Genomic DNA, 13,273 nt, shown 5'->3' with positions numbered 1-13,273 from the left:
GGAAGGGGGGATAAGAAGGAGGGAGTCAGAGGTCCCGGCCGGGCGGTGCCGGTGTCCCCTGCGGGCTCAGGGCACGGCAGAGCACGGGCGGTGCGGCCGCGACCCCCGGGAGCTGCCCCTTGTGCTGGGGGGGCACGGGGTGGGTGGCATCGAGGAGCGCGACAGTCCCCGACTGTGTGTCCCCAGCAGGGACCGTGGGATGGCGGTTTGCCAGGGGCGAGGGCTGGGGGGGGGTTTGTGGCCGGCAGGATATGGGGGGGCTGGTCCGGGGACCCCCCCCGCTGACGGAGCCCCGTTTGCAGGGATCCAGAACAGCCCCCGGCCCCAGATGGACCTCCCGACGGAGGATGGGGCTGAGGCACCCCAGATGGGGAGCCCCGAGGCTGAGGTGAGATGGGCAGGGGCTGGGGACCCCCCCCGGCACAACTGCAGTGGGGTGCCAGGGAACCCCAGTAGTGAAAGAGGGGGGAAATCCATGGATGGGGATGTGAGACCCCCACAGGTGGAGGTTTGGGGACCCCCATGAATGAAGGGTGTGGGATACCCACAGGTGGAGGATGGGAGACCCCATGGGTAGGTGTTTGGGTATCCAGATGGGTGGAGAATGTGAAACCCCGCAGGAGGTTTGGGGACCCCCATGGGTGGGGATTTCGGGGACCACCATTGGTGGGGATTTCAGGGACCCCCATGGTCAGGGGGCATGGGATCCCCAAGGGTGAAGGAGAGGGGATTCCTCTAGGTATTTATTTGTGAATCCCCGGGGGTGGAGGATGGGGGACCCACCCAGGCAGGGATTTGGAGACCCCCATGGGTGGGGATTTCAGGGACCCCAATGGGCAGGGGACAGGGGATCCCCACAGGTGAAGGAGGGGGGATTCCTCTAGGTAGTTATTTGTGAATCCCAGGGGGTGGAGGATGGGGGACCCACCCAGGCAGGGATTTGGGGACCCCCATGGGGGGAGGATGTGAAACCCCGCAGGAGGAGGTTTGGGGACCACCATGGGTGGGGATTTCAGGGACCCCCATGGGCAGGGGGCGTAGGATCCCCACGAGTGAAGGAGAGGGGATTCCTCTAGGTAGTTATTTGTGAATCCCAGGGGGTGGAGGATGGGGGACCCACCCAGGCAGGGATTTGGGGACCCCCATGGGTGGGGATTTCAGGGACCCCAATGGGCAGGGGACAGGGGATCCCCACAGGTGAAGGAGGGGGGATTCCTCTAGGTAGTTATTTGTGAATCCCCGGGGGCGGAGGATGGGGGACCCATCCAGGCAGGGATTTGGGGACCCCCATGGGTGGGGATTTTGGGGACCCCCATGGGCAGGGGGCGTGGGATCCCCAGGAGTGAAGGAGAGGGGATTCCTCTAGGTAGTTATTTGTGAATCCCAGGGGATGGAGGATGGGGGACCCACCCAGGCAGGGATTTGGGGACCCCCATGGGCAGGGGACGGGGACGAGGCTGCATCCACCAACATCAGTGCAGGGATGCGACCGAGGGCAGTGCTCAGGCTGGGGCGGGGACACTGTGGCACAGACGTGACAGCGTGGCCCTGTGGCTCCCTGACGAGACAGCCAGCTCCCTTCTCCTCCCTCCAGGGGCCCGAGGGGCCGCAGCGGCCGGCGGGGCAGTGGTCGGGGGCCGAGGTGGGCTCGTGGCTGGCGGCGCACGGCAGGGACGCGGCGCTGGCGGAGCTGGCTCGTGAGCACGCCCTGACGGGCCGGGGGCTGCTGCGCCTGACCGAGGGGTCCCTGCGGCGCATGGGGGTCACCCCGAGGAACCGGCGCCGGGAGCTGCTGCGGGAGCTGCTGCGGCTGCGGCTGCAGCAGGAGGTGCAGGAGCTGCGGAGCATCGCTGGCGGTGAGCGTCCCCCGCGCTGCAGGGCGGGCAGGGGCTTGACGCGATCTGTCCTCGGGGACAAGATTCGTGGAGGTTCTTCTCACTGGTCTCAGGGTGCAAAAAGTGACACGATAAGGGGGGTTTTGAAGTAATAATCAAAAATGAATGTGACCTTTATTGATGATCATAGCAAAATGTGTTAGGGAGAAGGGGAATAAAGGAGAGGGAAAGAATAAGGAAAAAGAGGGGAGGAAAAGAAAGGAGTGGATGACCAAGTCCTTCAAAGTCCAGTCAACAGAGAGCCTATTGTCTTCACATCAGGGGAGATCTCAAAAGCCCCTAGCTAAACCAGGGGGTTTTATTATGGAAAATTGCAAAGGGAGGGAGAACAGGTACAATAGTCCATGATCTCAGCAGTGGGCAAGAGCCATTGTCTTCTCAGTCCAGTGGTCAGCTTGCAAGCTCAGCTTGGTCACCTGGCCTCCCCACACACACACACACCTCTCCCCCCTGAGTTAGGGGTTTCAGTATCAGTCCTTGGGGAAAGAAAAGGGGAGTTTTTCCATATCTCATGTCTCAGTCCTTGATGGGAGGAAAAACTTCTCCCGTCTCAGTCCCTCTGTCACGGTGGTGGATGGACGGCTTGTGGTGACCACCAAGAAGGTCATTCCAGAGAGGAAGTCCAGCCAAGTCAGGAGGTTGGAGAAATTCCAGCAATGTTGCTAAGTGATGCAGGTGTAAAAGGGGACAGTGTCCCTCTCCTCATTTATCAGGTGCAGTGTCCCATAGGATAGGAAACACACGTGTGGAAATGTTGGCTTGGCCTGGTGGACGACAGTTCAAACAGGACAAGGATCTTAAAACAGGGTTTTTTCCCTCAGTGGTCTTGACTTTCATGATGGTTGTGAGGCAAAGGATGAGGGGAATTTCAGACAGACACAGGGGGATGGTGCTGTGAGAAACGAGGCTCACTCTTTGAAGTTTTTAAAAGTTTAATAAGGGATAAAGCAAAAATTAGTGCTGGATGCACAGCCATAGCCACATGTACACCATTAACTAGAACAACTCTTCTTATATATTTTTCATTGCATAGGTCAAATACATGTTCATGAAGGTTATACATATTCAAATATTCACTTGAGTTTATTTGTTCCAGGAATTCTTTAGCTTATTTTGAGTCCTGACCTCATTTTAGAGCATGTGCCACAGTGCAGACATGATTTTGAGAGTTTTGTATTTTATTTCTTCACAAGGCTCCCTGGTCTGTGGTTTTATAATTATTGATAGAGTCAGTGGTGGATTCCTCCTTGCTCTTTTGGTGTTATTTGCCTGGTTCTTTTCAATGTTATCTTATCATACAGACATTTTAGCCATTTTTACAAGTTCTTTCAACCAGTATCAGTTATTTCCCTGTTGTCAGTCAGCGACAAAAATAAAAGCATTAGTTAATATTTCACAACTACAAGTACTTCTGCAAAAGTTAATGTTATAATACACAGGACATAGTGTCTATTTTAATATTTTGTGAGAGCCTAAACTATAATATATTTATCACACTAAAATTATGTAATCAACACAGGGATTAGGGTATTAAACATAAAAGGCTGACAAATTGTATTATAGGAAATAAATATGAAAATTAATAATAAATATGAAATATTATATGAAAAGTTAAAAGGTGATTATGAACAGTACAAAATAATTTGCAAAAGCCAATATAATAGTGAAAGCCAACAACTACATAGTTATTTATGACAGTGTCACCTTCCCCCCTGTCCCCAGAGTGAAGATGATGTCCCTGTGGATGTCCCAGAGCCTGTGGGAGCAGAGGAGATGGCATGTGAGGACAAAGCAGCTGGGACTGAGCAAGACATGCAGGAACAGTGCTGGAGGAGCCCTGAGATCACTGTGACCCCCCCAAAAAATCCAGAGCCTGCCTGCTGCAGGAATTGATAAGGACAGCAGAACCTTAGAAGAAAAATTTGATCCACGAGGCTGGGAAGTTACCCCAAGCAGGCAGAAAGCAGTCCCAGAACTGATCTTGTGTGAAATAGGGGGTCACAAACACAAAGGCACTCATTGGAGTGCTGAAAAACTTTTGCAACATTTGCAAAAATCTATAATTGGGTCTAAAATGGCTCAAATTGTGCAATCAAGAATCCAACAAAGCGTAGTTTATTAAAGAAACAGCCCTGACAAGGCTAACAAAATAATGCTGGGAGCCATAAAACCTGGAAATGTTCTGGGTGAACACTGGCAGATTGATTTTACTGAATTGTCCAGACAAGGAGGGGGTATAAATCCCTCCTAGTTCTGGTGGATACCTTTTCTGGGTGGCCAGAAGCCTTCCCTTGTCACACCAACCAGGTTCGGGAAGTGACTAAAGTACTGTCAAATCAAATAGATACAAAAACCCAAAAATACAATAAATCAAAAATTGGGGGTACCTTTGGGAATGTCATCAGACACAGATTCCCATGTTATTGCAGAAGTGATACAACAACGTAGGAAAACATTGGGAATAGCTTGGGATCTTCACACTCCTTATAGGCCCCGGGCTAGTGGAAAAGTGGAGTGAGTGAATCACACAATCAAATTGCAATTGGGTAAAATATGTCAGGAACGCTCCTTGACCTGGGTCCAAGCCTTACCTGCTCTACTTCAAAGCAGAATTCAGCCGTGGGGCACCAGCAGAAATCTGAGCTGCTCTGTGGTCGACCCTACCAAGTGCCACACTCCAGGAAACACACATGTTAAAAGGAGGGGTTGATTTGAATAATAACCTCATTTCTCTTACTAAAACCTGACAGGATTTGCAGTGGTTGGACAGGGCATGAGATCCAGCAGGAGATTGGGTCTGTTTGAATGACTGGGGGACTGCTCCACTCCAACCAAAGTGGAAGGGACCTTTCCAAGCACTGCTGACAACTTTTACTGCCTTGAAACTGCACAAAGTAAAATTTTGGATACCTTGTTCCAGAATTAAAAGGGCCTAAGCCCCTTGGGAAGAAGTCAAGAGCTTGTCATGAGCTGTTTTACAAAACCAAATGGCGCTAGCCCTTGTTTTAGCATCACAGGGAGGAATATGGACTGTCATTAACTCCAGTTGCTGTGTATTTACTGCTCAGAAGACATTGTAGAGTGCCTACAGATGTCCAGGGAGTCTGGAAACAAACCCACATTTTACAACCCACAGCTCAAGATGCCACCTCCTGGGGATTTGAAGAAATCTGGACCAAATGTCCTTCATGGGTACCCAGCTGGACTTGGTGAAACATCTGTTTATAATCATCATGTTTCTAATCTGTTTATAAACATCTGTTTATAACCACCACCTTAATAATTGCTGTATGGTCTTAGCCAGCATTAAGATTCAGTGTTGCAGCTGTTTTAATGCCTTACACTCTGAAAGGAAATAAAAATCTCAGGAGACTGGTTCCCACAAGGAACTCAGAGTCAAGAAGAGGAGGGATTTTACGAGGACAGGAGAACAGCACAGCCTAGGAGAAACAGGTAAAGGGTGTAATTCAGGCAAACAGAAGTAATGAAAAATGGAAGCAGGATGCCAGCTCAGCTCTGCAAGGCTGACAAAGCAGAAGTTATGCAAAACAAGGATATTTCCCTTACTCAAAAGTGGGGGTCAAGGAACATGTCCCTAAAAAGGACATGGGATATTAAAGACAAAACCACATAAGGACTTCTGGTAAAGGATGAGACAGCATAAAATAAAGTGAAATAGGTGGGGATAGCTAACGAATATGTGTTTATGATAAAAGCTCTGTTCATTCAACACTGTCAGACTTGATTGGAGGAAGTATGCCCCAAATTACCAGTTCTGCAATAAAGAATGGCAGACATCTCCCAAGCTACACACTGAATAACAACTTCTAATCCTTTTCTTCTCATTTTCCTTCTCTAAAGCCAAAATCAAAAGGTTGGAAAAGACCTCCAACACCCTCAATTCCACCTCTCACCAAAAACACTTTCACCCCAAACCAGGCAGCAGCAGTTTCACTTTCACACGGCTGCAGGAAAACACATGATTTCCAGGAAAGCAGTAGCTGCTCCCTCACTGTCCCTATAAAAGGGGAAGCAGCTCCCTCCAAAGGAGCCAGAGCTGGGTGGGCTGTGCTGGAATTCAAGAACGGGAGCTGCGGGGGCTGGAGGGAGAAGGTAGGGGATGGGGATGGGCATGGGGATGGGCATGGGGATGGGGATGGGGATGGGCATAGGGATGGGGTCAGGGATAGGGATGAGCAGCGGGGCTGGGAGCCGGCAGCAGCAGGGAGCGGGATCTTGTTGCTCTCCTGCCTCCTGTTCCCGGGGCTTTGCCAGGGCTGGGCAGATGGCAGGGCAGGAGAAGAGGGGGCTGAGGGCAGCGGGCGGGCAGCAGCTGTGTGCTCCGAGCGTGGGCTGCAGGAAGTCTGTCGGGATGTTTCCTATTACCTCACTTCTATCATCGATTTCCAGGCAGCACTCTGATGAATTAAATTTTCCACATATTCCTTCTCTTTTCGGCTAATAAACAATTGACTGCAAGTCAAATATGGTAGATGAGTTCTAGTTTGGGCCAATTGGTAACTAATATGGTCAAGGGCAAGTGATGTTCTGTTGGAGACTATTTCTAGTACTGCCTGGCGTCGAATAATCCTATTGAGCATGTAAATTGGGGTACGATATCCCCAGGATCCATCCTGGACCCAACTTGCAGGACCATATGTGTTAATTATTTCTTCTGGAGTCCAGATTTTTCCCTACCAGTTTTGTTCCCCCCAGGTCAATTATGTTCCTGCTTTTCCGATTAGTCTTTCTCAAATTGTCATACAATGGAACTCCTAAGCCTGACCCTGATTCCTTTGGCAATAAGAAGAAGGTGGGTTTGATGACACCTATAGTGCAGCTTCCCGTCCAGTCTCCTGGAAGAGTAGTATAGGCTGTGTTGCCACAAATCCAAAATAGATGATTGAGGGCTTTCCAAAAGATGTCTTGGACTTCCCAAGGGTATTCCCAGTATTTAGATATTTGTCTTATTCCCCAAAAGGGGTTTACCCCTTTTTCTGCACGTTTGTGCAGTCTATACCCTTCATGATAAATACACCACTTTTCTTTTTTCCTAATGGACCAGTATTGATTTGGCTCTTGGGGAATTCATCTAGCATTTAAGTCTTCAATCTTTAGATACCTCTTGCATGCCATCTTTCCTCCTGGGGTATTATATCTCTTCCCTGTCCTTATTATGCATTCTTCCCCAATTACTTTAGATTTTAAGTCCCATTGTTCTTTCCTTCTTTGTCCTAGACTTGGAGGTTTCTGTCCTGACTGTTCCCACCTTAGAATTTCTAATGGTCCTAAATTAATTCACTCCCATGGCCAAATTTCTGTCATTTTCGTACTCCCACAGACCCCGCAGCTGGCTAAATTCAGTTTCTTACTAATCCTTTCAACTAGGTCTAGGAATAGGTTTTTCCCTAAGGGCATTTCTAGTTCATCCCTTTTGGTGGTTACTGTCAGTTGTCTTTCCTTTATTAGATCTTTCAGCCCTTCCTGATTACTTTCATGCTCGAAACAAAACCAAGTTTCTCCTACAGGGCATTCTCCAAGTAAGCGTTGCCTAAATGAGGCAGTGCTTCTAGCAATCCAATAGGTCTTCCCGTCCTCTTGACAGGTAGAAAACTGGGAGTAGTTAAAACAATTAGGGTTTACATTGCTGTGAACCCTTATCAGTGACCCAAGGTTCTCCCCATCATATAGGGGGTGATGGCACTCAGTACATGCATTTTCCTTACTTCCTATACTTTTCATAAACAAGACTAACACCAGTCCTCCCAAGAGTCTGGTATGAACCATCACCACGATCTCACCTGGCCTTGCCTCTTAGGATTGGGGAACTTTCTCCCTTATGATGGGCAGCAGGGTCTTCTCTTTCCTCCCACTTCCTATCAATTTGTTAGCCCCTGAGGAATGTTCTGTAGGAGAGGAGGTTTGAAACCATGGATGTTTTCTTTGGGAAAAAAAAGAGATTATTAGAACTCTACTGTTCATATATCCTTTTAGTAACTTTCAACTTAACTATAATACTAACAGTTAACTCTTATAACTCTTCAACTTGTAACCTTAAACAGTTTAAAATAGGTGGAAGAACCCATTCTGTATATTCAAAATAATATATAAAATCTTTGAATTAACCAAATAGTTAGCAAAATATTAACTCCAATCTCTAATCGAATAACATCATAATATACTCCAAAACAAACAAAGGCTCCAACACGAACTAAAAATTCCACATTCATAAGTTAACAACAACAACAATAAATAATAATGACTTGAACAAAAAGTATAACAATCTTAGTATATTAGTCTCTGTCCTTTTAGCAATCCTTCTAAGTGAACTTTGGTTTCCTTCTAAAGGTTACTTTGAGATTGTTTGAGTTTGGGATTGCAACCTATGTGGAAGAGTCTGTAGTTGGTGCTGTTGGATTTGGTCTGCTGTTTGCGGCGGGGTGGTACTGGTCCTTTGACTTGGGTGATGTGAGTCCAACCTCTTTCTCGTGTCCTCACTGCAGTGTGTGTCGTGAGTAATAGCTGGAAGGGACCTTAAAATTTGGTGTTAATGGGCTATTGCTCCATGACTTAATTATTACCCAATCTCCCAGACCTATTTGGTGCACATTTGTATCAAGAGGAGAAGTTTGGGGAAGATATCCTCTTTCTCACAGACTCTCTAGAGGCTTTACAATGGTTTCTAACTACTTTCAAGTAGTCATTTCCCCTTCTAAAAAATTCCCAGTACTATAGGGAGTCATTAAAAATGGGAGACCAAACTTCATTTCATAGGGCGAAACCCCTATGGCCAATCAGGGTCTGGTCCTGATCCTTAAAAGGGCAAGGGGTAGACATTTGAGCCAGTTCATCTGCATTTCTGTGATTAATTTTCTTAATAAATTTTGGAGGGTTTTATTAATTCTTTCTACCCTCCTGGAGCTCTGAGGATGCCATGGTGTATGTAATCTCCATTTTATTCCTAAAGCCTCAGTTATTTTATGTAATACTTGGGCCATAAAGTGCAGTCCCCTTTCTGAATCAATACTGTTCACCAACCCGTATTAGGGAATGATGTTTTCTAAGATAATTCAGGCAACCACTTCCGCGGTCTCTTTTCTACTTGGAAAGGCTTCTACCCAATGAATAAGATGGTCAGCTATTACCAATAAGTGTTTGCAACTCTATATAGGGGGCATTTCAGTAAAGTCTATTTGAATGTTTTGGAATGGTCTTTGGGCTAATGATACAATTTTAGAGGGCTTCTTATATCTCACAGTTTTTCCTTAACTTCTTTCCATGTATATTAAACAATCTGTTTTACACTCAATATGTTATTTCTCATTGTGTCCCCAGCAGCTCACGTGTACCTCAGGTGTCGAAATCTGTCAGGTCTGGACCAGGCAGCTTCCCCTGCTGCTCTCAATGCTACGCTGGGCTTCCACCTCCGGCTGCACCTTGCCCTGCAGCCCACTCCCCATCACGTCAGATTACTATGGAGATGACCACTATACAATTTTAGAGGGCTTCTCTTACATGTTTTCTGTGCAGCCCTGACTCTGCCTCTCAGTGCTGCATTTTGCTGTTGTTCCAGTGCTCATGTTGCAGTGACTTAGCAAACCACCCTCTGTACTTCTCAGGGGTCATGCTATTGCTGAGGCACCCCCTGCTGCTGTGGCCATGCCAATTGCCACTTCTATCACACACCTTGTGTCCTGCTGCACACACTGCCATTCAGGGGGAACCCAGCATCATCCTGGGTCCTTGATCACGTCGGGGTCACTAATTGTTGCTACCTTATTGTAAAGGTTTCGTACCTTCTCAGTAATATCTCAGGGGCAGCTCTTCACAGCACAGACTCCTTCTTCTCCTCCTCTGCACAGCCAACCTGCTCTTTTACAATAGCCCTCTTAATTGGATCCAGCTGTTTGGTGCTGGTATGGATAGTATGCCTGAAATTCTTTCAGGACTCAATTTCTTATATCTTTTCCCAGTCATGTGTCCCAGATCAGTGACTTCTGCTTCCACAAATTGCAATTTATTCTGGGATACCTTTAAACCCTTTGCTCCTAGGAAATTTAAAAGATGTATTCTTGTTGCCCTGACATTATTCTGTTCCTTCCAGATATTAATAAGTCATCTACATATTGTAGAATTTATACTTCACTTTCAGAGGTGAATTGTTCTAAAAGCTCTTCTAAGCCTTGCCCGAAGAGATTTGGGGACTCTGTAAATCCTTGGGGTAGGCGAGTCCACCTTAATTGTTGTTTCCTCCTTTTCTCTGGATGTTCCCACTCAAACGCGAACCAATCCCTACATTCCTCTGCAAGAGGACATGCCCAAAATGCATCTTTTAAATCTATAATGGTAAACCAGGCATGCTCCCTTGGGATCTGGCTCAAGAGGGTGTAGGGATTTGGGACTACTGGATGCCTAGTTATAGTTCTCTTATTTATTTCCCTTAAGTCTTGGACTAATTGGTATTTTCCATCTGCCTTCTTGATTGCTAAAATAGGGGTGTTGTGGAGAGACATACCTAGCTCTAGGATACCTTCCTCTAATACATGCTCAATCACAGGGATCAATCCCTTTTTACCCTCAATAGACATTGGGTATTGCTTTACCTGAACAGGAGGAATTTGTTTTTGCATTTCAATTCTTACTGGTGGGATGTATAGATAGCCTCTCTTTCCTTCTCCTGCCCAAACCTCTAGGTTTATCTGCTCTATATCTCCTGATGTCAATTTCATGATCTGAACTGTCATTCTCCCATCCTTTGGGATAATCCCCACTCCTAAAACCTGCAACTTCGATGGCTGTTAATGGGGCATTCACAAACCCAAGTCCCACATGTATCCTACCCAAGGGGACTTCTCTAAGAGGAAAAAGCCTCTCTGCTTTAGATGGTTTAGATCTTGTATTACAGTAAGGTCCCTCTGTGAGGTTACCCTTCTGGGAAGAAACGGGAGGTGTGGGGGCTAGTTGACTTATACTAACTGGGTTTTAGAGATGGAGGTGCTCACCTCCCACTTAGGAGGAGGTAATGGTATAGCGGTAGGAAAGGGGGAAGAAACCCCCCCTGTAGGGAGGGACACTGGGAGTGGAGCTGGAGAGACAGTTGAAGGGGTTGAGAGGGAGGCTGGGGAAATAGCCAGATTAGAGGGAGGTGGGACAGAAGTGTTTGGAGCAGGTGAGGGAGTTGAGGTTAGGGTAGGAGTATTAATCATACAAGTATTAATCAGAGGTGGTGATGGGATTGGGCTGGCTGCTGGTTCTGGGGATGGAGGAGCCAGAGGTAAAATCAGGGGATCTGGGAGAGGAACATGAGGCATTGCCATGTAAATAGGGGGGAGAGGAGATGGAGGTAAGTAATCAAGGGGGTCCACTTTTTACAAGCTTCATCTCTCCTCTCATTCTTTTCTTCATGTTTTTGTAGCTTACAGATTTTTATAACCTCATTGCTGGTGGTATCCCTCGGCCAACATGCAGCATATGTTAACTGCTCAAGACTGGGACTTTCTCGGGTTTTCAGATCTTGATTTAATTGGGAACACATCCATGGATCTCTTGTCCCATACCATGGCCACTCACCCTGCAGGTTTAACTTAGGCCAGACTTCCATACAATAGTGAATAATTTTTATTTTGTCTAAGTCTTTGTGGACTTCTGAGTGTCCCATTGATCTAGCATCTATCCAAGAGGGCTATCAGTGGTAATATTTTTCTTTTTTCTCATCTTCCCTTCTGAATCTTCATCTTTTATTCAAACACTTTCCCATACTGACTCCAATTGGGTTCTTAACTGAAATTTTAAGGTGCCTCTACCCGAAAGGAGAACTACAGACAGGCAACACAACACTTAATATTCTTTTACTGCTCAAACATTCTTTCACTCTCACACTGGTAAGGATGGGGAATTCACTCACACACTCGGGACACGGAGAGGAAACTCACCCACACTCTCGGGCCCAACTCTCTTACTTCCCTGGGGTTAGGTCCCAACAGAGCTCCCTCTTGCCCTTCCGTTGCATCCCTAAAATGTGTGTGACTCACACAAAAACCTAAGCCTCTGCATGCCTGGAGTCACCTAGGCCCTGGAGTTAGGTCCCAACGGGGCTCCCTCTTGCCCCTCCCTTGCACCCCTACAATACATGGCCCAGGCGTTAGGTCACAACGGGGTTCCCTCTTGCCCCTCCTTTGCACCCCTACAGTATGTACAAGGCCTGAGCCCTGGGGTTCCCAACAGGGCTCCCTCTTGCCCCTCCCTTGCACCCCTACAATACGTGGCCCTGGGGTTAGGTCACAACGGGGTTCCCTCTTGCCCCTCCCTTGCACCCCTACAATACGTGGCCCTGGGGTTAGGTCACAACGGGGTTCCCTCTTGCCCCTCCCTTGCACTCCTACTAGGCCTAACAAAAAAAAAGGGGGCCTCCCCCTGTTGTGTGCCACTCACACGGCTATCCCCTGCACACTGTGGGGGGGGGGTCCCTTCTGTCCCCAGGAGACGCCTCACTCGTTCCTCTGGGCCTTGTTAGGCCTCTCTCGCTTCCCTCCTTTCCTGGCCGGCCCCCTCACAGGAGTCCGGAACTGCGTTACTGGGAGGTCCTCACGCGCTTTGGGGATCCGAGCTGCCGGCCCCCGTCTCACTCACTCCCCACTCCTTGCCTCCAACTCCCACCACCAGTTCTTACCAGGTCCAGGGCTCCTCTGCATCGCTAGTCCCAGGCTGTCCTCCCAGGTCTGGCATAGCCAGCTGTTCCCTGGAGGCCCAAGAGGGCGGGCGGCTGTCCCATCCCTGGTCCTCTTTGTGTGCGGCTATCCCGGAGGAGGCCCCAGGCTGTAATAAACAGGACCAGGAGACCAGGTCCTTTAAGAGGTCTTTATTAAGAACAGCTCTTGGGTGGGCAACTCGAGAGGTCACACACACCGCCGCTGCTCCCACAGGATGACTCTGAGGAGGAGAAGTGCAGCTTTGTCTCTCGGCAGAGCTGGGGCTTCCGTCCTCACAAGAGTCCTTAGGAAGACAATGTTGGCTCGTAGTCTAGGGGTGTCATCCAGACTCAGTACTATTAAAGTTATGGTAACAGGACAAAATCTGGCTCTGGTCAGTAGTGGGTGATTCTCGGTGGTGCTGCCAGGTTAAAATCATAGTTTATATGTTAGTTTGTTGTTTTTAAGAGGACCCGTATAGTACCAACAGCTCCTCATTAAATTCAGTCTGGGTGCAAGTCCGTCTGGGAGCAGGGGAAGTGGTTCCTGACCTGACGGAAAGGGATACAAGTACAGGGCTGCAAGTCCTTCTGGGAGCAGGGGAAGTGGTTCCTGACTGACGGAAAGGGATACAAATACAGGGGTGCAAGTCCTTCTCGGAGCAGGGGAAGTGGTTCCAGATGGAAAGGG

At 48.1% G+C, this 13,273-nt stretch overlaps 1 protein-coding gene across 1 annotated transcript; it reads left to right on the top strand.

Moving 5' to 3' along the window:
- The first annotated feature begins 308 nt into the window (after positions 1-308).
- LOC120502635 (sterile alpha motif domain-containing protein 12-like) lies at positions 309-4,369 on the top strand. The gene is made up of 3 exons (XM_039710211.1): positions 309-388; positions 1,595-1,856; positions 3,618-4,369. The coding sequence occupies exons 1-3, from the start codon at positions 329-331 to the stop codon at positions 3,620-3,622; spliced, it is 327 nt and encodes a 108-aa protein (XP_039566145.1). The 5' UTR covers positions 309-328; the 3' UTR covers positions 3,623-4,369.
- The last annotated feature ends 8,904 nt before the right edge of the window (positions 4,370-13,273 follow it).

Source organism: Passer montanus, unplaced genomic scaffold (genome assembly GCF_014805655.1).
Source record: "Passer montanus isolate IOZ18808 unplaced genomic scaffold, ASM1480565v1 scaffold225, whole genome shotgun sequence".
In the NCBI taxonomy this organism is placed as follows: Eukaryota; Metazoa; Chordata; class Aves; order Passeriformes; family Passeridae; genus Passer; species Passer montanus.
The sequence above is the reverse complement of the archived record's forward strand: the minus strand, read 5'-3'. Positions and strand labels throughout refer to the sequence as shown.